The sequence below is a fragment of the Pteropus vampyrus genome, unplaced genomic scaffold (genome assembly GCF_000151845.1).
Source record: "Pteropus vampyrus isolate Shadow unplaced genomic scaffold, Pvam_2.0 Scaffold47, whole genome shotgun sequence".
Classification (NCBI taxonomy): domain Eukaryota; kingdom Metazoa; phylum Chordata; class Mammalia; order Chiroptera; family Pteropodidae; genus Pteropus; species Pteropus vampyrus.
This window is the reverse complement of record NW_011888828.1, coordinates 3,724,044-3,749,690: the sequence shown is the minus strand read 5'-3', so window position 1 is coordinate 3,749,690 and position 25,647 is coordinate 3,724,044. Positions and strand designations below refer to the sequence as shown.

At 31.6% G+C, this 25,647-nt stretch overlaps 1 protein-coding gene across 5 annotated transcripts in view; it reads right to left on the bottom strand.

Moving 5' to 3' along the window:
• Positions 1-25,647, bottom strand: part of LRBA (LPS responsive beige-like anchor protein) — a 573,246-nt gene that overhangs the window by 472,538 nt on the left and 75,061 nt on the right. For all 5 annotated transcript variants that reach the window (XM_023530214.1, XM_023530213.1, XM_023530212.1 and 2 more), the window contains 9 exons: positions 23,101-23,269; positions 20,856-20,935; positions 19,489-19,551; positions 17,554-17,651; positions 13,691-13,783; positions 12,454-12,562; positions 11,967-12,048; positions 9,630-9,753; positions 9,153-9,345 (listed from right to left, as the gene is read on the bottom strand). In XM_023530214.1, the coding sequence (XP_023385982.1) occupies positions 9,153-9,345; positions 9,630-9,753; positions 11,967-12,048; positions 12,454-12,562; positions 13,691-13,783; positions 17,554-17,651; positions 19,489-19,551; positions 20,856-20,935; positions 23,101-23,269 (1,011 nt within the window). The remainder of the gene's footprint in view (positions 1-9,152; positions 9,346-9,629; positions 9,754-11,966; positions 12,049-12,453; positions 12,563-13,690; positions 13,784-17,553; positions 17,652-19,488; positions 19,552-20,855; positions 20,936-23,100; positions 23,270-25,647) is intronic.

The window sequence follows — 25,647 nt, the reverse complement described above, 5'->3', positions numbered from 1 at the left end:
AATTTTATTTTCTTAAGAACAGTCTAGACAAGTGCTTTCATGAAAAGCTAAAGTATAAGTATAGATTTTAGATAGCAATTTAATATCTACTAAAACTTTTAAAATGTGCAGACATCTTCTGCTGGAATTAGAGGAATTTACCCTGTAAGAGATAATTATACAGGAGTAGGGTCATCGCTGCTCAAAGATAACGGAAAGCTAAACTACAGTGTATACGCAACATGTAATATAAATCAATAGATTTTAAACATCACCTCCACCAATTTTTCAACTAAAACTTTGGAGAATACCAGAATATGAAAAATAAACTTGAATCATTTACTCAATCACCCCTTCCTAGAATTACAAGTGGTCAGTCAGCACTGAGATGTTACATCAAAGCTACAGCTTTTGCTCTTCACTTCTCCATAATATGATGCACTATATATACACTTAATAACGTGCAGCCATTAAAATTCCTTAAGGAACCAACAAAACAAAACAGAAACAGACTTATAGAAACAGAGATCAAAGGCATGGTTGCCAAGGGGGAAGGGTGAAAAAGGAGAACTGGAATATAGTCAAAAATATTGTGATAAGTTTACACGGTAACAGATGATTACTAGAATTAGTATGGTGATCACACTGTAAAGTATGTTAAGTGTCAAAGCACTATATTGTATACCTGAAACTAAATATTATATACAACTACACCTAAATAAAATTATCTTTAAAAAAACATAATTCCCTAATGTTGGTAAACCTATGGGGAAACAGGTACACACCACTGGTAACAACATACTGGTGCGCTAAGTTCTACAAAGCAATGTGGCAGTGCACACAAAAAGCTAAATATCAAAACACTTTGACACTCTGGACACTAAGCTAAGAAGGAATGGGAGAAATGAGTAAAGGAGCAAGTAACTTCACCAGCCCCTCTAGCTTCCAAATACTGAGTAAAGCACTGAACATTCATCACTCACTTTCATTTCCATTTTCTGATGAGTGAATTAAGAGTCAAAAAAGTACAATAACATGCTTAAGTTCTTCCAAAGGGAGTTAAATCCAGGATTGAATGAGTCCAAAGTTTTTTCCACTACAACACAATGACTGCCTAAACTTAGAGCCATGGCACACAGATTTTTCTTGTAGTGTTCTAGAACAGAGGGTCCGCAAACTACAGCCCCAAAGTAAATCCAGTTGCTGCCTGTTGTTCTAAATGAAGTTAAATGAGAACACGCATAAATATAATAAAATTATATAAGAAATATATCAGTAAATAATACTGCAAAACAAATAGGATCATAGTTTTTGTAGAATATTGTACATGTATATATTTATGCATATAACAGAAGACTGGAAACTCTTGCACTAAAATATTAAGTCAAACACAAGTGAGTAGATAACAGGTGATTCTTGGTCTTTGTGTATATACATCTGTACTAGATACCAAATTTCCTATGATAAACATGTATTGTTTTTAAAATTAAATAATACTATTTTTAAAAAGTTTAAGCCAAAAAATATTTTAGCAATTAAGTATAAAATGGTAACAATCCATGAAATGTGGAAATTTTATAACTCTTAAAATTAAAGTAGGTAGCTTTTAATTTTATTACATAGCCACCATAAACACACACACGAACACATGGATATTTACATATGCTAATTTATATGTTGTGATTGTTTAAAAAATAATTTTAAGATACCATTTAAGAGAAATCTAACAAAACTGATTTCCACCAGCTTTTTACTCAACCCAAACTGTACTATCTTCTGATATAAAATGACTTAAGTATGTTTTAGGCATTTTATTACACTGTTAAAAGCAAATAAAATCTGAAGATAGTTCAAGAAATCCAAGATAATTAAATACTTTACGCAAACTCATCATTTGGAGAAAAATATAATATAGCATTTTTAACCCATGTGAATAACTTTTACTTGTTGATTATTTTAAGTCATAAAGCCATTCTACCTTGTGGCTATATAGGTCTAGACAAAACACAGTATCTAAACGTTTTAGTTTCATTGGTCTAGAAAACGAATTTTTTGTACAATTCTCATAATTCATGTAATTCTCATATTAAATGACTTAGTTTAAATTTTAATTAAAGAGTAAAAGCATTTTAACAAAATGAAAATAGTATTATTTAATTACTCAGCATAGTGTTCCATTTGAAGCATAAAAAAAGGAACAGAAAAAAGATACATACTGAAAATCTAAATAACACATAGGAAAATAATGGAATTAAAAGGTTACTCTTAACAGGTACACATATGAAACCCTAAGACCAAAGTAACCGAAAGTGCAGTTAATACCAGAAAAGCCTATTACTACTTATGAAACCTAGTGCAGCCATTGGAGGAGAGAGATACAGTGACAAACAACTTTCCAGCTACAATGGTGGCAGGAAATCTATCAAACTGGACAATAAAATTGCAATTGAGTTTCTTTGGCTTTTTATAGCAGCTGAATGTATCCTGATGTAACTGCAAAAGCTATCCACTTCTGCAACATTAGTTTTTTACAGGCCAGTTCTTTATCAAGAACCATGTTATAAATTTGATACTGAGATTTAAAATGGCTGCAAAAAGGAAAGGATAATCATCACTTCAGTATCTTATGCATGCAAATATTTATAAAGCTTTAGAAGGAATATTTTCAGAGAAAATAATTTAGTTTCAATTATTCCTGCAGACTTTGTGACAGTGTGCTACAAAGTGTTCTCCTACTTACAGAATTACTTCAGCTCTATCCTAAACTTCATTAAATATTTACTTGAATAGCCTATTTCATTTAAAGTTGTCTATTTTATTTTAAAAATAGATGTCAAGATTTTAAAATTCCAAGAAAATTAACACAGCAATATTTAAATAAATTACATTATGAAACAAAAAAGTTGATAAAGGAGATTCACACAAAGAAAAAAATTAAACAGTATTAATTAAACATTAAAATTAAAAGTGAAAAATCATAAGCCCCAACTTGTACCTTTAAATTTTTCTTTCCCCGCTCATGGAGTTAAATAAAGTTTTAGTATGTATTTTTTTAAGTATGTTTTAACAGCAAAACATGATAGGTCCGGTTTTACTCAGAAATCCTCCACAATTAACTTAATCAGTATGTATTCCACTTTATAATTATAATCCTAAAACTTGAGTCAAATACTGGTTCTTAGCCCAACGTAACGTAGACCAAAGACCTCTCAAAGCAACTATTTTTTTTCTTTTTTGCAAAGATTTAAAGCCATAAGTCACTGGAGTAAAGAAAAATATAAACTGATTCATCAAAACTATATATGCACACAAAATGTACAGTTCATTTTTCTTTAACATTCTCTGTACTGCGACATATGCTCCCAGAAAGACAAAAAAGAAAAAAAAAAGATTTTCATTAAAAAAATAAAGTATTAAGAGGTCTTAACTGGGGGTCCATATTTAATTTATATAGAATTTCTCTATCTCTATACTTCTAAGGAGTTTATCATATTATATTAGGAGCTTAGTATAAAGGTGGGAAGGAGAAAATTTTATAAAAGTTAGTAAAAACAATTCCCTGTACACTACAGGGGTACTCATAATTTAGAGTATATAAGAGGGTTTTTTAAAAAATACAGATTTCTGGGAACATCCCATGGGATTCAGATTAACATTCTGAGGTGGAGTCCAGGAAACTATAATAAAATGCACATTCCGATGAGGTGATCCACAAATCATACTATTTGATTATGGCATAGGAACTTTAGAAACAGCTGCTGCAGTTATTTCACGGATCCCTGATGAAAGGAAACTGAGGTACTAAGGCATACATGGGGTGGCAACAAATATTTAATGTGCAACTGCCAAGTACCCAGCACTATGCACAAATCCATGGGAAATATGAAGTATAAAACATTTCATCCCTGCTGAGCGCTTACAATTTAACAGTGAAAATAAGAACTCACTCTTAATCAATATGAGATATTATAGAATTATACATGATTAAAAGCTAGTCTACACTTGCTATATTACTCATTACTGCTCTTCTTCCTATGTGTCACACATTTATTCTTCCGTGCCTTGTGTTTTAAGTTTTCTATACAAAAATATATAAAGAAACACTATGTATAAATATTAAAAATAAACTACTTTTAGAATCTGTTCCTGATTCATCATTCTATATTTCACAGTAATTAGAAGGTACACGATTAGGAGAAGATAGGAACAAAAGGGAGGAGTGAAAAGGAAAAAAAGAGAAAGAATAAAGGCGGAAATAAGATAGAGGAGGGCAACTGGAGTAAGACCTAGACACAGAGTGACTGAAAGGAATGAAAGAGTCCACAGCGTGTTTAACAAACAGAGAGAGAGAAAGGGAGGACGGAAGCAGAGACGACACAGGCACAATTCATTAAAGACAAAACAGAGAAAAAAAGTAGGCCGAGGAGAGGGAGAAGGGAAGGGGTACAGAATGGGTGGAAGGATGTTGGAGAAAAGAACAGAGAAATAAGGGGAAAGAAAAGAGGGAGATAGTGGCTAAAATAAGAAACAGTCACAAGCAAAGAGGGAGAGAGCTAGCTAGGCAGTGATATAGCATAGGGTATATCACTGCCATCCAATAGCCAGACTGGAAGGTGCATAAGATTGATTTGGAGGTTAGGGAAGAGAGGGAGTGAAGAACTGAGGGGAGAGAGGGAGTGAGAAAGTGAGGGGAAAGAGGAGAGGGAAGAGGGGGAAGGAGGGCTCTGGGAGAGGGAAATGACAGGGAGGGGAAGAGAGAAAGAGACACAGACTGACTTAAAGAGATATCAAGAGAAAAATAAGTGCTGTGAATTCATAAAGAATGACATGGCCTGAGAGTACAAAACCTGTCATTACAGAAGTGATTTCACTAGCTAAGTCCTGAAATAGATAAAGAATTTGGGTAAGTACAAAGGAACACAAATTGCATGCCATTTTTTAAAGACTAGAACATAGAGTGGTCAAGTGAAATAGTGGAAGATGAGGTAAAAATACTTTTTTCAACGGGAATAGCGAGAGATGACATAAAAATTATTTTGTAAAATATCTTATGTGTTCTAATCTTAAGAAGATTAAAACAAAGTGTTTATAGAGTGGGGTAAGTTATTTTTAGCTTAGTAAATCTAGAGGAAAATAATACCTAAGTCTACCAACCATTAGAAACACCCAGAGTAGAGGCAATATGGATGGTCACATATGAAGAATTACAAATCAGTAATAAAAAGAAAAACTTCGAAATAGACGAAAGATAAAACCTTGCAAATATAAGACCTCTTAATAGTATCAAGGGTTAGAGAGTGAAACATTACTTAGGACCTAGCAGTTCTGCTCCTACTTATATACCCTAGAGCAGTGATTTTTTTCAAGTTGAGAATAATTCAGTTGAAAGATCATGGAATCTCTCACTGGGGCATCAGCAGCAATTTTAAATGAAAAGAATAGAAAAGTAAGAGTGAGTGCATCACTATATACCGAGGTTTAATAAGGACAAATCCTGTCTCATGAAATCTGTTTCAGGTACATGGGGGAGAGGGGAGAGGGGAGAGGGGGAAGAGAGAGAGAGAGAGAGAGACAGAGAGACAGAGACAGAGAGAGACAGAGGGAGGGAGGGAGGGAGGGAGGGAGTGTGTGTGTGTACACATACATACCTGGTCACAATAAATTTCTTACTGCAAGCCACAGTTATAAGTTTGACAATGACGACTCTATTAAAACTTTTGCCTTCAAGCATCTGAGTACCTCACAGCATTGAAAATGAATGAACCAAAACTATATGATGTATGTAACACTAAAAACATTTTAGAAACAAAAGTTCGACAGAAAAACATTGAGTCCACATATTATGACATCATAAAATAGGAGACATTAGATAATATATGATTTTGGAATACATTTTTTAACTTTTTAAAGAAGGAAATGATGCACACAAAATTCAAAATGGTGATTAGGTTTGGGGTGAGGAGGGATGGAGACTGGATAAGAACCACACAGCCTATTTTTAACTTGGGTAGTCACAATTCTTCCTTAAACACTTCATAGCTACCCAAATTAATTTGGATGTAAATAAGTCTTTATTTTAAAATTTGTATTTATATCAAATATGAAGCGATTTGGGCCTAAAATAGTGTGCTGGCAGTAAAAATGGAAAAAAGATGAATAAGAGAAATGACAGAGCTATAACATAGGAAAATAGTCACTGAGCATTTAAGTCTATTTTCTGTGATTTCACTCATTAACTGTTAAATGTGTGTGTGTGTATATATATATATACACACACACACACACACATTATAAATGTAAATATATACGTGTGTGTGTGTAAATATATACACACACACACACATTATAAATGTAAATATATACATATTTACATTTACCATCTCTAGATTAGACACTGATTGTTAAAAAAAACTGAGAAACTCGTCTGAGTTTATATAACTAAAAATTTCTATAAATCAGAATTTAATTCCAGGACTATCCTATCTCCAAGGCTCATGTTCTCATTACACAAATAAATTGGTACATTTAGTCATAACTGCTCAAAAGCTCAAAGGTACCTGAGCTATCTTCTACTCCAACTCTTTTATTTTGGAGATAGAAAACTCAAAAAAACTAGGCTATTGGCTCTAACTACCCTAGGACTTAAACTGTTCTCAAGCTTTTTTATCTTAAGCTCCTTTTAAACATTACTGAGGCCCCACAAAAACTTTTTATTTATATCAGGTTTATCTATTAGTACTTATCATATTAGAAATTAAAAGAAATATTACAAATATCAAGAAATTTACAAATAATTTGTCAACAATAAACCCATTATGTTAATAAAAATTTTTTTGAAAAAATGATTTTTCAAATTAAAATGTGAATACCATTATTTTGCATTTTTGCATATCTCTTTAACTTCTGACTTAATAGAAGGCTATTGCATTCTAATATCTATTTTTATATTCAATCTATTGCATTATATTGTTTTGACTTAAGTATATGAAAATTCATCCTCAGAAATATAGCTGTGAAAGGACCTCACACACTCACTGAAAAGGTCTCCTGGGCTCCCAAGGTCTTCAGGCTATACATTAAAAATTACTGCTCCAAAGGTTATATTCCTCTAGCCATCTTTCTTAAAGACTTAGGAAACTAAAGTGTATACAAAAGTATTGAATTAACATACACTAGTTAAAAAATCTAATTTATCATAGCACTTTCCTAACCTAGAATTCCCCCAGATAATCTAAAGTCTAATCCAAACATATATGAGGCCCCAACTCAACCGTTTTTCTCATTAGTGTTTGTAAAGGGAAAAACATTACTATCAGAAAATCAGTCCAGACTGCAGCAGCCCACTACAAGAGAAACCAGAGCAGCCCGGCATCAGCACAAACTAGAGCAAGTCAGATCAGAGGTGGCAAACACTTTCTGTAACGTGCCAAATAGTATTTTAGGTTTGGGGACCATACAGTCTCTGCTGCATTACTCAATACTTGTAACATGCAACTAGCCATAGAAAATATATAAATAAGTGGGAGTAGCTGTGTTTCAATAAAACTTTATTTACAGAAACAGGTGAAGCCAGATTTAGCTCTCAGGTCATGTCTGGCTGTAATAGTAAAGTACCTTCCTCTCACTGAGGCCAAAAAAGGCAAAATGAATAAATCTTAGGTGCGTTCAATCTTAGGTACACCTAAAAACATATTTATTAAGAAATGACTATATATTCCAATAGAGTCACAAAATATTCTAGAGTACTATGACAGTCAATAAAATAAGAACATTTAAAGATATACCTAATTTATCATTTTTGTTCCTTCTAGTCAATTTATACTTGATATAAATAATCATATTAATTATATTATATTCCTTCTGAATACCGAATTCTTAAACAAGATACAAAAAGCATAAAGCATGAAGGAAACTAATACATTTTACATTATTTGAAATGTAAAATTTCCTCAGAAGACAAAAACATAAAAATCCAGAAATAAACTGATAAGCAACAAATTGACAAAAGTATTCATAAACAATATAGCTAGCAAAGGATTAAGATCAAGACTATATAAAGAACTCCCACAAAATAAGAAAATGCAAATTAATAGTATGGAGATAAAACATGAGAACTTATACACTGCTGGCAAGAATGTAAACTGATACAGGACTTTGGAAAAGAATTTCAATTATCTTATAATGGTCAATATCTGCATCTTATGAGTCAGTAATTCCACTTCTAGAAATATATATAAGAAAACTTCCGAATATAAACAAAATATATCAAAATGATCATCAACTGAGAAATAAAGTCTTGACATGGAACACAATATAAATGAGAAAATGAACACAACTACATGGGTCAATATGAATGAATCTCAAACAAAAACAAGTAAAAACAGCAAGCTGCAGAAAGATGCATTTAATATATCATTTATGTTAAATATAAACATGAAAAACAGAATTCTTTATTGTTTATTATTATATATATGTTGTTAAATATATACATGAAACAAATAAAAACACCAAATCCAGGTTAGTAGGGGAGGTGGGGGGGCTTACAACGACAGACACAGCAATTGGGATAGGGAATCCAGTTCCATACACAGTGGTGGGTACGTTATTCTTTACCATTCTGTATGTCTAGAATATTTCATTAACTCTTTAAATAAAAGTTATAAATAAGTAACTCACAGCAGCTTAAGTTAAAAAATAAAAAAAACAGATTAATAGATTTTTCCAAACCAATTTTTTAACTGACTGGAACATGAGCAAAGGGTAGTCAGAACTTTTCTATTTACTCAACCACCTTACAGTAGAAAAACAACTTATCTTTGAATATACCGCGCCACCTTGTGTTCAAAAGCTTCAAGCTACTATAAAATTCACAACACCGCATCTGAAAATGGCTACTTGAATATTTAAATTCCTTTATGCTGTGGCATGCATGAGGTTTCACTTTAGTTAATTATGCATAAAAATGACATTTGAAAAAACTTCTGATTCTGAAGAAGTTGGAAATACTTTAAATTTCTTTTTAGTTATCCCATTTTAGTTGTTCATTTTGCTTCACTTTCAGAGAATAATTTACCTTTTATTCCGATTTTAAGTATAAAAAAATTTTTAAATGAGTAAAACTCAAAATCATAGACATTTAAAATGCTAAAATACACTTTCATAAAAAAACTTACCTTTGAATGCGTAATTGATAAGGTGTCTACCCACACACGCCAGCCACCCCACTCATATTTGACTGCATGGTAAAGTAGGATTCTGAATATGGCATATACCATTTCTGTTATCTTTTGCTCATCTGAATTCTTAGGATTAAAATAGCAGAGAGAAAGCATCCACTCTTGCCACACAGAACACTGTAGCAAGCTCCTGAAAATTATAAGAGGATACTGAGTGACTAAAAAAATTAATCATCTGAAAGATTTCTAAACAAAATAAACAAAAAATCCACCTTTATGTATATACTCAAAACAACTAAAGAATGTAGTACTGGAAATTCAACTGTATGGTACATTACTTACATACCCTTAAAGACAAAAGATTATGGAAAATTCATTTCACAGTATTTTTTAAAGCAATTTATCTTAGAATAAATGGGCTTATTCAAAGCTGGACTTGAATATTGCAAATTAATGCCTTCTGATCCTGCTTACCTTCTGTTTTCTCTACTGTTATTAAAAAGTTTAATCATGTCAGAAAGAAAGGCTCTGCGAACTTCCATGCTCTCTGGGCACTGCGGAGAATTTCGAAGTAGGGTTGCAATAACTTTTAGTATCTCTGTAACACAATTCATAAATTAGTAAAAATCAAAACACTACAATCATAATGAAAAATCATCAATACATTGCAATTTCTTTCATTTCCCTGACATAAATGTCTACTAATACCATCTTCTTTTGTATTATATAAAATATCATCATCTGAAGAAATGAATTATAATACATCCATGAGCAAACACCCATAAAAGAGAAATTTTTTTATTTCACAATCAGAATGTATAAAAGTTAAATTTTAAAAGGTTATAATAAATTAAGTTAAATTATAAATAAATGATGGTAAAACTGCTAACAACTCTCCTAATCTCTGCCAATTAGTAAAGTTGATCTAAAAAAAAACACTAATCAAAATTTCAGAAAAAGAATTCTCACCTTTCAACAAAATTTATGGTATATACATATCCTTTTTTTTTATCATCATAAATTTTAAAAGATGTCAAGACTTGCTTCCATACTTTTAAAAGTAAAATTAGATACAGAAAAAGCCATAAGAAATTAAAATCTATTTAACACCTCAATATACATAAAACTACTACTGCAAAGGTCTTAAATATAATGCTGTCTAAATTTCTTAATTTAGCTTTTAAAAAAGTAAGGTTTTAAAAATATATACTTAAATCTAGAACTTTAAAGAAAAAAAAAACCATAACCATGAATTTGAAATTAAATCATATTTCACATTTTTACTCAATTAAAATTTAGAAATTTTCAACTAGCCTTTGCCAAGGTTTTGGTGATTCTGAAGCAATGAGTTCAAAATAGCAAATATGAAAATACTTTATCATATAAATATCTGAGAAACAATTTCTGAATGCTTCTAATGAAAATTCAAAATTTCTCTACTTGAACAATGATTACAATAATGATGATAATCATAGTATGAGAATGATGATGATAATAGCCACTAATTTTGAAGATATACTATTGTTTCAATAAACACTGTTTCAAGAAAATACAAGTATTAACACATGGTACAGTGATAGCTACATACAGAAATTAGGTGATTTACCCCAAATCACAAAACTATTCAGATATACAGAAAAGACTGAAAAAGCCAGACAACCTATGCTTTTAAACACCATACTATATATACTGCCTGCCTTTTCTGAGCCAGTACATTATGTAAATGATACAACACTCTAAAATTCTTACTTCAATAAGTCATCTTCCGCATAACCACATAAAATATATTTTATATCATATTGTTATATTTTCGAGATTTTCTCCCTTGAGTTTAAGAAAAATTAAACTTCACAGACACGTTTTTAAAACTAGTACTGAAATAGAGTACTACAAACGAACACAACTCATCGCACAAAAATTAATCTTCAAAACTCTACAAACTATTTACTGTAATGTCAATAATCTTAAAAAGATGAAAAATATAAATTTCGTTCAAGTACTTAAGAATTCAAAATATCAAAAGAAAAAACTGTTAAACAGACTAAGTTCATAAACAATAAATTAAATAGATAGTTTTCCATTTCAAACTTGGTATTCTTAAATTGACAATAATTTAAAGTGAAAGCTACCTCTATGGTTCATGTAATTTAGCCTGACATCACTAAATAGTACAATCAAAATTTTGCAGAAAATCTGAACATACAGTAAATCAAAATCTTATGCATATAATTCTTCAAAACCTCTATATAAACATTTCCACATAACCTGAGGTTAATTTCAAGTTAAATTCAACATCAAACACAAATGAAAACAGTATTATATCCTTGCCTATAATATTCTTCAATGAATAAAATATTCTTCGATGCGTTTTCAACAATATCAACTTTAGAATTTTCACAGTAACCTTCTTTTTAGTAGCAAAAGTTACTTTTAATAAGTATAAAAAAAAGAAGCCTCTGGGAGAAATGGGTGAAAGTACTCAAAGGGTACAAATTTCCAGGAATAAAGTGAGTAAGTTCTGAAGATGTAATGTGACTACATGGGGACCACAGTTAACAACACTGTACTGTGTAGTTGAAAGTTACTAAGAGTTAAAAATCTTAAAAGTTTTTACCACACATTCACTCAATAACTACTTGATATGATGGATAGGGTAACAAACCTTACTGTGGTAATCATTTCACGATAAATATATATATCAATATATACATATAATATAGGTTGAACAGCTTAAACTTATGTTTTATGTCAATTATATCTCAATAAAGCTGGACAAACAAAAATTTTAAAAAATAAAAATATATTACATACGAGGATTTTGTATCTTTACTGAAGAATCAGGATCTGGGTGCTGTTTATGTATCACTTGCGTACAAATCTGTTCTATAAGAATCTACAAAAGTAAAACAATAGATTGTATTATCATAACCACTGTATTACCATTACTATCAATAACTAAGTACAACACTGATCAACATTAATTACACAGTCCAATACTGTCTTGCTAAATATCTTCTACATTATATTAAATGATTTCAACATTATAACTTTATTTTTACTTAATTATAAAATGAGATGGCAAATATTTAATACAATAGAGGAAATACTTTTTAAAAGACCACATGCTTAATAATTTACAGATTAATAGATTAAGATGCAGCCGCAACTCATTTATGTAACTAATTTCAAAACTGCACATCAAACCTAAATAATCTTATTTCATCTAGACACTATCAACTCAATTATACAGGTATTTTTATAAAAAATTAGTAAAAACAAATTCTAACTAGATTCCCACCTCAAACAGGACATTATATGTGGTCATTGTGATTAAATTTGTCTGAAGCATGAGCCTTTCAGCTAGCAATGAAAACAATCCATGTCCAAGCATGATTTCAGCTTTTCTTCTGCGATGGCATAGAAAGAAAGAATCAAATGCACAGTTTTATTATCCACTATTTAGTATGAAAGTTGGAGACACAAAAGTGTTTTTCAAATTACCAACTTCAAAAATCCTTAAAAGAATACAAACTACAATATAAGCCCAGCTAAATTAAAAAAAATATATAACAAACAAAACAAGACTAGCTATACCACTAAAATCGTAATAGCAATTACTTATTAACTAGTTTCTCCATCAGCACTAAGCATTCCTGTACCATGGCTGATAATCTAAAGTCCCATAAGTAGTTAAGTAGAAAAATTATGTGTATAAAAAAGCAGAAATGTAAGAAATGAAGAAAATGAATACTGTGAAGATAAGTATACCAAAATTACACTTCCAAGCAAGAATTCAGAAATTGAAAGATTATAAATTTTAATCCTATACCTGGGTTTGTCAAATTTTTTCTGCAAATGGCTAGACAGTAAATATTTTAGGCTTTGTGAATCATATGGTCTCTGTAGCAACAATTTAACACTGCTGTTGTAACGTGAAAACTGCCAAAGATAATAAGCAAATAAATTACTGTGGCTGTGTTAGAATAAAACTTTATTTACAGGCAGCCAGGGATTCAAAATAAAGACCACAGTTTAACAACACTTTTGTACCACCGAAACCGTTTATTTTCATAATAAACCAATTCTGGTACAAGGAACAATAGGTTATGAATGCCTGCATTTCAGCTAAGAATAAAAAAAAGGAAGTTTTAGTTTTAAAGTATGTATATAGAATACACCATGTAACAAACATCCAGGTAAATCTGTCAGTTTTATAGTACAGATAAAGCAAATGATGATCAAGTCACCTGTAATGAAATCTCCATTGTAGCTGGAATTCAATTTATACAAATATATTCTCATAGTGAACAAAAATTAAATGCAAAATTTAAATGATCTTCATAGAAGATAAATAATATACTCCTACTCCCACTTTATTTTTAATACGAAGAAATGAGATTAAATTTATATAGCATTTTATAAACAAAATAAAGGAAAGAGACTAGAGAAACCACAGAACACAAATACTATTCCAAAAATTTATAAAATAAATAAGTAATATACTAAAGTCTATTTCAGATGTGATGCATACTCACTTTGGGGCCAGGTGTTTTAAAAAATAGCCCATTGCCTTGAGAGCTTGTACTCTGATTCCTTCACTTGTTGATGCCATAAGTTTGTAGATTACGCTGAATGAATTAAAATTAAAAGCAAATTACTCTGAGTATACTATCCAAAAGTAAAGATTTAAAATATATATATACATGTGTATATTTTTCATAGTCATACGATTATAAATCTAATTTCAAGATATGAGTGAATTTCATTTTATTTCCAGCAATAAAAAACACTTAACTACATGTTACCTTAAAAAGAAAAAAAAACACTTTAAATATAAAGACATATAAATTAAAAGTAAATTAATAGAGAAAATACACCGTGTTAAAGCTAACCAAATAAAACCGAAAATAGCTACATTAATTTCACACAGAACAGATTCCAAAGTAAGAAAATTTATCAGGGATAAAGAAGGGAATTACATAATAATAAAGGTGGCAATTCTCCAAGAAGATATAATAGTCCTTAAGATGTATGTGCCTAACAATAGAGCCTAAAAGTATGTAAGGTGAAAACGAACAGAACTGCAAGGAGAAATAGGTGAATTCACTATCATAGATACTTCAATACCCCTTTTTCAGAAATGGACAGATCCAGCAGGCAGAAAACCAGTAAGGACATAGCCAAACTAAACAATACCATCAATCAATTGGAAAAAACTCTTATCTATAGCTTACTTCATCCAAAAACAGAAGAATACACATTTTTCTCAAGTTCGCATGAAACATACACCAAGTAGACCACATTCTGGGCAATAAAACACACCTAAACAAATGTAAAAATTAGAAATCATATAATATTTGCTCTCAGACCACAAGTGAATTAAAGTAGAAATTAATAACAGAAAGATAGCTGCTAAATTCCAAAATACTTGGAAGTTAAACAACACACTTCTAAATAATATGTATGTCAAAAATGACATCTCAAGAAAAATTAAAAGTATTTTCAACAAAATGAAAATAAAAGCACAACTTATAAAACTCCACAGGATGCAGCAAAAGCAGTGCTTACAGGAAAATTTCTAGCACTGAAAGCTAGAAGAAAGAGGGAATGTTTGACATCTATTTTGCTCCCTGGCATATGTCATCAGTTTGACTAAAATAAATTCATGAAAATTCTCTGCAGGTTTGGATATTTTTTACGTAAACATTTACTTGGAGAAGTGCAGCCAGATTCTGAACCAGCCCACCACAATGACCCTGTGGACACAGACCTGGTGTGAGGCATAAGCAAGGGCCCACTGTGCCCTACCAGCTCCCCACTTCGCATCAGGTAAGCTTGGGTGAGCTTCTCCAGAAACTGCGGGCTTCCTTGCTTTAAGTAATGAGCCATGACTTTAGATTTTATTTTTTAGAAAGGACAATGAATAAAAGACACTCTACTCTCCAATCTCAGTGTTAAGGATTCTTGTCAGGCACCTAACTGCGAATGGACATCTACCCTTGTCTACAGACATCAAAAACTCCTTGAGGATGAGAAACTTTCCCAAGAATTCATAAGGCCTGTGTACCTACAGATTGATACTGAACTCAGAATCCATTTTGTTTGACTGTCTTAAACTGTTTGTTAATGATATTAACCATAATAATGGTATACTTGTTCTTTTTAAAAATATAATCTGTTTATGATTACTGAAGTTGTATAAGAGAACTGTTAACACTTTTTTCATGGTTCATGTTATATTAGATGCCAAATACAGAAAAATGACACAGGGCAAAACTTGGATCCTGATAGTTCACAGGACAGAAATGATCCAGTGTTTTTTCACCCTCATCATGAAGACCATAAGATCTGTCTTCCATTTACCTGTCCTACCCATTTTGAGAAAATGTGGCCTCAATTCAGGTCTCATAGTTATGGTGCTGCTCCATCCCCAATGGTCAAGAAGACACTGTGGATACTGAGACTTCTTAGGAATAAGCCCTCCTAGCGCTGAGCCTAAAAGGATCGTCATCAATGCAACCTTCAGGTTTATGACCAAAATGGGGAACTATGGATGGAAAAAAAGGGGTTCTATGGAAAGTAATCTCACAGGGTGACCTAATCATAAATTGTCTGATCATAACTGGACAGGTCATGGTGGGCAGTCATGACTCAGGCATATAGCTTCCTCAATAAAAGGCTTACCATTGCCTTAAGCAAGCCCTGTTTTTTTGTTTCTGTGCATCTAGGTTAACACAATTTTATAAAATTCTCCTTTTCAGACCCTTCCTCCTAAAGTAGACCACCTTCATGAAAGCACATAATCTTGTTAACTATCCCATAATCCAATCCCCACTTTGCTTTCCCTCACCTCCACATAATCTTCCTTACTTCCCTCCTTAATTTTAAATGCATAAAAAAACTGCAAAACTGTTATTCTGCATTTGAGTGTTTGCTCCCCGGACTATGTCATCAGTTTGGCTCAAATACACATTTATAAAAATTTTTTAAAAGAAGAGGACTTAAAATCAATAATCTAAGTTTCCACCCTAGGAAACTAGAAAAAATGGAGAAAATTCAATCTATAGTAAGGAGAAAATAAGTATTAGAGTAGAAATCAACAAAATTGAAAACAGGAAACCAATAGAGAAAATCAATACCAAAAGTTGGTTCTTTGAAAAGATCAATAAAATCAATAGCCAGCCTAAGAATAAAGAGAGAGCATATAATTTACAAATATCAGAAATGAAAGGGGGTATCACTACAGATCCCATGGACATATAAAAGATAATAAAGGAATGCTAAGAACTCTATACTGACAAATTCTATAACCTAAATGAAATAAAGTCCTTCAAAGACACAATCTGTCAAAACAGAAATAAAAATAAATAACCTGAATAGGCTTATACCTACTAAAGATATTGAATCAGTAATTAATAACATTCCAAAACGAAAAGAACCAAGTCCAGGTTTCACTGGTCAATTCTACAAAACTTTTAAGGAAGAAATTATACCAATACCCTACAGTATACTTCGGAGGATAGAAGAAGAAGGAATACTTCCTAACCCTTCCGATGAAGCACCATTACCCAACACCAAAACCAGGAAAAGACATTTTAAGAAAACCACAGACCAGTATCTCTCATTAACAAAGATGAAAATATTCTCAACAAAATATTAGCAAATCAAACCCCAAAAAGAATTATATACCATGACCAAATGAGATTTATCCCAGGTATGCAATCCTAGTTCAATATTTGAAAATCAATTAATGCAATCCATCACATGAACAGATAAGAAAAACTACTGATCCTATCAGTAGACGCAGAAAAAGCACTTGACAAAATCCAACAAAACACCCATTCATGTAAAAAAAAAAAGAAAAAAAACCCCTCTAAACTAGAAATAGAGGGGGATTTTCTCAACATAATAAAGACTATCTATAAAATAAAACCTACAGCTAACGTTATGCTTAAAGAGAAGAAACTCAAAACTTTTCCACTAAGATCAGGAACAAGACAAGAATGACCCCTCTCTCTCCTTTTTGACTTCCAGTATGAAGGACAGGATAGACAGATCTCCTCTTAGGACAGGGATCTTCTCTTGGCTCACAATTGAATACTACTGTTCCAGAACTTAAAGATAACGCTGCTAAACAATTCGCCCTTACAATAACTGTATAACATCCCTAACTATACAAAACAGTGAAATGATTTGCCTAACTTCTCAACAATTAAATAGTAACAGATCCTCTATAATTAAAGATTTCTTGAAAAAAAAAAACATAACATAAAGGAGTTGTATACCATGTCATTTTATAATATAAAATCCAGTAATACATTTCATATCTAAGACTATCATTTCCCAACTAGTCACTGCTATTAAACATATTAAAAATCTTAATATATTAAACTCTTACCGCAACCCATTCCTTTGGTCAAAAGCAGGAATCATGGAGTTAGGATGTTCTGACATTAATGCCACAAGGAGCTGTAGGACATCCAATAGATTGTCATCCTAAAATCATTTTAAAGAAAAAAATTTAAATAAAGAATTTATTTGAATATTGAATACTTTTAAAACACAGAAATTTCAACATTAAAAATATAAGTGGACATAAATAAAACATACTTGCTTTTAACAAAGTGTTTCCTTACATATACATGTCATCTGCATACTGAAGCTACACATCACTAGTAAAACAATATCTTAATCAAAGAAATAAAATGACTCTTATCCTATATCAAGATTTCCTAAAACTTACTCTATAGATAAAATAGATCTGACTTAACAGGATTTTTTGTTTTAAAGGAAGATTTATACTTCAAAAAATTGAGGGAAGAGGCAACGATGCTGTTCAGCAAGACATGTTAGAGCCATTAATATCTAATAGACGTTGTGAATCTGGTGGTGGTGTTGGGAGCAACACATTATGCATCAGTTCCTAAACTTAACCTGAACCACTTTGTTCACTGAGCCTCTCAAGAAACTAGTTCCATAAGAAGATTTTTTGGGAAATGATGACTGGAGAGTTCTCACATATTATGTTTTCAGTATTAAAGCTATAGATATTGATAAATGTTTATTGAGTCAACATATTACTGTATGTCATATAACTTGATAATATTTACAGAAAAGCACAGGAGCAATGTGAGTTCTGAAACTGAAAAAAAGAAAATCACAACCTTTATTGAATATTTCAGTATATATGTGTATTATCAGGGCCAACTTGGGCAATACTGTGGGTCTTTCTTACCCACAGTATTGCCCAAGTTGGCCCTGATAATACAAATACCCTGCCTCTAGGTTTTCATTCTCTGCTTTTGAATTTTGCTATGGCAGCTATTTGAACACCTTATTCTCAATATGTTTAGTAAATGATCTATAACTGGGGCACTGAGGTTTTGGAAAGGTGTTATCTGTAAGACCGGAAAGATCTCTGAATTAATAGATTCAGAGGAAACAAATTTCACTGTGACTTCCAGTTTCTGTTTTATAAAGTACTTCAGTCCCTTAGGGTTAATAAAAAACGAAATCAAATAAACAACATGTTACTAGGAAATGCAACTGAAAATCACAATCATCAATGTTTAAGTCAAATATGATCTAACCAAGAAATTTAATCCATTCTTTTCAGCCTCAATTAACAAAGATACGTCCAAACAATATTTCTCACTCATTAATGATTAAAGTATAGTATTTCATTCTATAACTGATACTTATTAACTCAAGAATTATAACACAAGAATGTCAACTATCATTTAAAATGTTGTGCTTTATGTGAAATTCCAACTTCCAAAGTTTACTTATTTAAGACACATTTAATCAGATTATTTGGTTAGACTACATTTGACATATATTACATTTTCCCTATGCTAAAAAATAAAGAAAAAAAACCCCAGACATTTCAACCTCCTTTTCAACCACATAATTTTAAATTCTATTACAAATTAATTGTTTAACTTAACAGTATTTCAACATGCAAAATCAATAGGAAAATGGTATGATGAATTTAAAAAACCAATTACTTTTAGTCATTTTTGTTATCTGTTTTCCCATGTTACACTGGTTCCTTGAAATACACTGAAAGTATTCTTGGTATACTTTATTATAATTAGTTCAATGAGATATAATTTTAATACTTTTTAAAGTCTTTCATGATATTCCTCAGAGACTTCTTAGGGTAATAAATGATATTTACATGAAGAGTACTAAGATTTAGTTCCCAGATACATCTACTCCCCATTATAGTTATACCATTAATGAAATATTTAACTTTTTCACTTTAAACAAAAGCCCATACATAATACAGCTTCATGAAATAAAATCCCAAAATGTAAAATTCAAATGTTACCTCATGCATAGTTAGCAAGTAATTAAGAATGGCCTGTAGTTCATCTTCCTTTACTCCAGAATCCTTTAAAAACATAATACAAGTATCTTAAACTTGCATTAAAAAAAAAAATTTTTTTAAGGAAAATTATACACATAGATTTGTCAACTTGGTTAGTTACTATAAATATAAAAAGATAATGTAACCTAGAATCTAAATTTAAAATAAAAATTAGGGGAAGCACTAAAGACATGCAGTATTCAAGACTGTACAGTAGTCAAATGAAGCCCGACACCAGCATCCTATTTTCGGCCCCGCGTATAATATAACTATCTAGTAAAGCTACTACAGAAACTTAAAGTAAGCAAAAATAATAATTAATGATAAACAAGAGTATTGTCCATATCCACCACTCCTCTAAATACAAAAAGTAACTTTTTGACTTATTTTGTATATTAAATTTGAAGAGTAAAATAAACAGTTTCTGAGATTACCAAGTTAAAATGTCAGGTACTAAAAATCAAGTAGTAATTTCCCAGAGAAAAACACTGGACTTTTAAATATGAACTCAGAATGAAAATGTTCCACCTACACTATCAATTTATTAATCATAAAACAAAGCTACTATCTCACAAAAGAACAATAAGAGAATTAGGGAACACACTAGAAAAGTGTAGAAACACAATTCAAGGAATAAATTTTTTAATAAATGGAAATAATATAATCTGAGTCTGAAAGATACACTAAAAGTTAGATCCACTTACCATAACATTATGTGACATCTAATAAAGTATTAAATTATAAAGAATAAGAAAATACTGAATAAAATATTGGCAACGAATACATTTTTACATCGCCATCTTATACAAACAAAACATCTTTCTTAAAGACATTAAATATTACTTTACCTACAGAATGGAATGGGACAAAATAAAATCATTTCTATGACACCTATGTGGACTGACACCTATGTGGTACATTTATACAGGAAAATTATTTCTCAAAATCTGAATGTCAGGTACAAGGAGTCTCCTTAAAAATAAAATCTCCTAGAGCAGCTTTGTTGACTACTGCATCAACTAGTGCCGAGAACAGTCAAGTAATACAAACTTGGTAAATATTTGCTGAATGAAGGAATGAATACACTTGAACTCCTACAGAAATTTGTATAATATATATCACAATTACCAGTCTCCAATTCTGCAATAATGTATAGCCCTTAAGCCCAAGAAAGAGGAATAAAAAATATGGCAACAAATATCTTTCAAAGTATTTTCCAATGTGTAACCCCAATAACAGAGTAAATAGTAAATAAACCAAGACTGTATGTTATCTGAAATTATAAGTTACAACACGTATAAGCTATAGGAAAAGAAATATGAACTCACCCTCATCACTAATTGCTTAATGAACATCAATAAGAATGCTCTTAGAGAAAGTATTTCTTTTTGATTAGGCCGTGGTCCATCTTGAAGGAAAAAAAATACATACATACATATAATTAGTATTTCAAAGACCTCAAAGTTGAGTATAAAATTCTCATTCCTAATAGTTTTTCCACTTATATATAAGAAACATAAAAGTCAGTTTCCTAAAGTTTTATGCCTTTTAGAAAGACATTCACTTTCATATGAAACTGTATATAGAATACTCCAAATGTACAAAATAGATTAAGTTGAAACTACCATTAAGTTTGTTTTTGAATAATGTCAAAGGAATCCAAAAACAAAAACGAGGTAATAAACTTTGTGTTCAATAATAATATGTGCTTATATTTTGTTTTAAAAGACTGAGAATGTTACTATGGTAACACAAGTTTACAAAGAAAAAAGCAAAATCTACACTGATTTAGCAAGAAAAAATTCATTCTCTACTATTACCATTGAGTAAGCTAATACAAAAATCTCAAAAAGTACAACTTAACACAGTATCATTCATGAAGTGAAACATTATATTGACTACCTCTGACATCTCCTCTTCTTGAGCAAGTCCTTGGTCACACATGGCTCACATTAAAGTCAATTTTCATGTCTCAACCATATAATTCCCAAGCAGAAAGCTTTTGAAACCAAACACCCATTGTTCTAAGATTCCTAAGTTAGTACCTGTTTTCTGCAATTCTTCCCCAGCTAATCACTATGTACAGCTAGTTCCTAGACCACCAGAGCACAGGACCACCATGACCTTGAGCATATCAATTAAAACAGGAAGAAAATTGTTTAAAATTTGTTCCACATGACAACTCAAAGACAAAGAATAGGTTACAGAGTTACCTAATAGAATGATAAAATTTGTCCAGTTCTCTCACTTGAAGTATGAGACCTTTCCAAGGTCACTAATCAGTTATAACATCAAGACCAAAATATAACACTAACACCCAGGACAGCATATGATATAATCTCAGCATCAGGAAATTATGACCTAGTGCTAGATCTGGACAAACCTGCCAGCTCAAACAGATCATATAACTTCTGTATGTCCTTACAGCTTTCTAAATTAGAGAAAGCATATACACTGAGAATAAACTGAGTTTATTTTGAAAAGGATAAAAAAAAGTATTGCACAAACATGATACCTTTTCTTTGTAAATCACAGAACAGCCAAAGCTTGTGAGTACAATCAGAATCTATGTTGTTTGACTCTCCAGCATCTATTTCCTGATTTCAACCAACAGCCATCAATATTTGCCCTTATTTTCTCATCGTGTGTTTCGGAGGTGGGATGGGCCTACATATCTAGGCAATCTGGTGAATACCTGCCGCACGGATGGGCACATGATGCAATCAGAGCCAATGAGCAACAAAGATGTTATTAAAAAAGACTTTTGCTGGAAACGCTTGATACAGGCTCATGGCTCTTTTATTGGACTTAAAGTTGTGATAAGGTGAAGATGGAGTGGCTGCTTGGTACTACAAAAGGAGAGAATACATGAAAAGAGCCAACAGAGAAGAACTGGGAAATAGAGAGAGACAAAGTGGGTGCAAGAGCCATATTCTGTACCCCTCCACCAAGTTTTACTGAAACTGCCTGTTCATACAAGCTGATTAACTCCCTTTTGTGACGTAAGCCAGTTGGAAGCAAGTTTTATAATACTTACAACCAAAAGAGCCACCATTTGTTAAAATTTTTATTCTGACCCTTTCCATGAACTGTTGACATGATGATCTGATATTATCCTTTTTGTAACTTAGTCATGAATATACAGGAAAATAATTACTGAAATTTTGTAATTTCACTATTTATTAGAAGAGGATACTCTACTTATAAGAAATCTCCATCTCCTAAAAAAAGTTTTCAATGATCTCATTGTGACAATTGGTCTCAGCATCAATTCCAGTCACTAATACAGAATTTCTTCTCATGTTTAGTGCCCTAAGCAACCATTCTAGTCATATTTGCTCCCCCAAACAACTCAGCAAAATTATCGATTTTTTATAAAAGTAGCAAGTTATTAATCTCTAGCAATCACAGTTTAGGACAAATTTTCAAAATCATCAACAGGATTAAGATAAAATTCTGCCATGAGATTTAGAAAAACTTCCAAAATACTATTAACAGTATTGGTTAAAACAAACAAAAAGAAATCCTAATTTGCCATACATATAATGTCATATATTAACAGAGATGTTATACCTAATCCCTTTGGGGTGATACCACTTCGATCCTGAGGATTCACTGCCCAGTAGTAGTACTTCAGTGTATGCATGATGAGTAGCACTGTTCCAACTCTTCGAATGGCATTATATATGTTGACAGTACCAATGAATTCAGTGGACAGATAAGTATAGAGTGTCAACTGAACCTAGAGGATCAAAATGAAGGGTTTAAATCAAAGAAGCAGACCAGCATTTTACTTGTTTCCAGTAATACCCTCAAGCTGCTTTATTTACTCAAATGATATCTGTTCCAAAAATTAAGATGCCAAGTTTGATAATAGCATCCATGTTAACAGGCAACACATATCCACTGATATACACACACGAGCCCACACACTCCTTATAAAACTAAAACAGGTAAATTTTTCTTTTACAGTAGCATTATAAAGTTAACATTCCCAAATATATCAAATTTTTACAGTACTACTCTATGGAAAAAACTGTTTGATTCATATTTAGTAATCAGCAATTACGAGCATGTATAACTTCTTTATAATAAACTTACTACTAATACTATTCATAGTTTCAGAAATCTAGAAATTTTCTTTGTTTTGAAGAAAATCAGAAGCTAGAATAACTCAAAAGAAAAAAGAGTAGCTCAAAAGAAAAAAAAGGAGAAATAAGTCAAAAGAAACAAAGCCATACAAAAACATGCAAAGCCTACCATAAGAAATACCTACTAGAACAGAATTCTGTTATAATTGCTCATTACTACAAAGATAGTAATCATAACATTATAGTCTCTGAACATGTTTATAAGCCCTGTCCTTCAATTAGGAAAGGATTCTACTAATCTTATTTCTAAATAAATAATCTAAATAAATACATAAGAACTTACTAACTTCAAAATATAAGCTCTTAATATGTAAGAAAAAGAAAGGATATGAGTGGTGACCCACCACTACACATTTCATCTTAACATAAAGTTTTGGTGAAATTATGGCTCTAAAATTCAACAACCAAATTCCAGTACTTATAATAGCACAACATAAAGACCGCTTTTATTCTATTCTCATGTTGAAATCAAGAATTTTTTCATTTCATTGCTAGTGGATATATTCTGTAAACTGAACAACTTTAGTAGGACATATATACTCTCCCTGTAGCCAAAGACCAAATTATTCCTGACCACTTACAACTGAACATTTATGTTACCTTCCCTGGACACTGAGGGCATTTTCATTTTCAGCCCTGCAAGGTACCTAGTGATTTCTTTAGGGGGTGAAAATTAGGTGCCTATCATCCAGATGCCTGATAAATAAACAGTCAAGGCTAAATGAACTAGGTAGTCAATCAGTAACCATAAATGGTAAAGAGTGGCAAATTCTGAACCACTTAAAATTGAAGCTTAGAAGATGATTATAGTTTAGAAAACTATATATACACTTGCTGAAGATAACATTATTTTGATGTAACTATTGCTGTTTAAATGGATAGGCCCAGTTTACTTGTCATTGAAGCCATATAACACTTTCAAATTCTGAATCATGTTATTTCAGTCACCTGGAAAATATTTACATCCACCTATATGCACAGCACTGTAACAGGAAATACGATAGCATACACACTGTACCTCACTATCTGAAACCCAGTTAAGATAAAAAAATACACACAAATTTAAGTTTAAAACCAAAGGTAATAAGGACTCCTACTGAAACATAAGAAAGGTCATGTGGCAATATGTAATTGTAAAATGAGTGACACAGAGCTATTAAATACTATAAATTCATAGGCCAGAGAAATTATTATAGCATAAGCTAAAATAGTCAAGAAAATCTTCACTAGTAAAGTAGGTATTAGGTATTAAGGTAGGCTTTGAAGATGAGTAGACAGAACAAAGATAGGTAGACAGAACAAAACAGGAAATTTCTAACAGAAAAAATAAATGACAAATGATACAAAAAGTTTCCCTAAATCTAGAACAATACTCCTCAATCCTGACTGTATATTAAAATACCTGAAAAACATTTTTTAAAAACACTAATACCTGGGCCTGTCCCATACCAAATAAATCAGAATCTGGGATGGAGGGGATGGGATTCCGGCTTTGTTTTTGCGTGCGAGAGAGACAGACAGATAGACACAGACACAGACACAGACAGAGAGAGAGAGAGAGAGAGAGTGTGTGTGTGTGTGTGTGTGTAAACACCTCTCCTGATTGTATTGACAGCCAAGATTAAGCACCACAGCCCTAAGATAACTTTTTGGTACCTGCCTAGCCACTGAGGATAACTGACTGAGTTTTTAAGCTAGAAAGCCTATATAGGAGAACTGGCATGAAAACTTAATGCTAGAAAAGGGAAGACATTACACTGAAAACCATGGGAAACCATTACAAGTTTGGGGGCCATGAAATGACCTGATGAGAGTGGTATGTTAAAAACATACAGTAATTCTGGCCAAAAAAGTGATAAAAATATAGCAAATTGGATAGGATTTAATAGCAACATATTGAGATAAGAATAGAGACCTCAAGATTATTCATATGCTAATTATGCATAAACTTTTCTTCATTCACTCATTA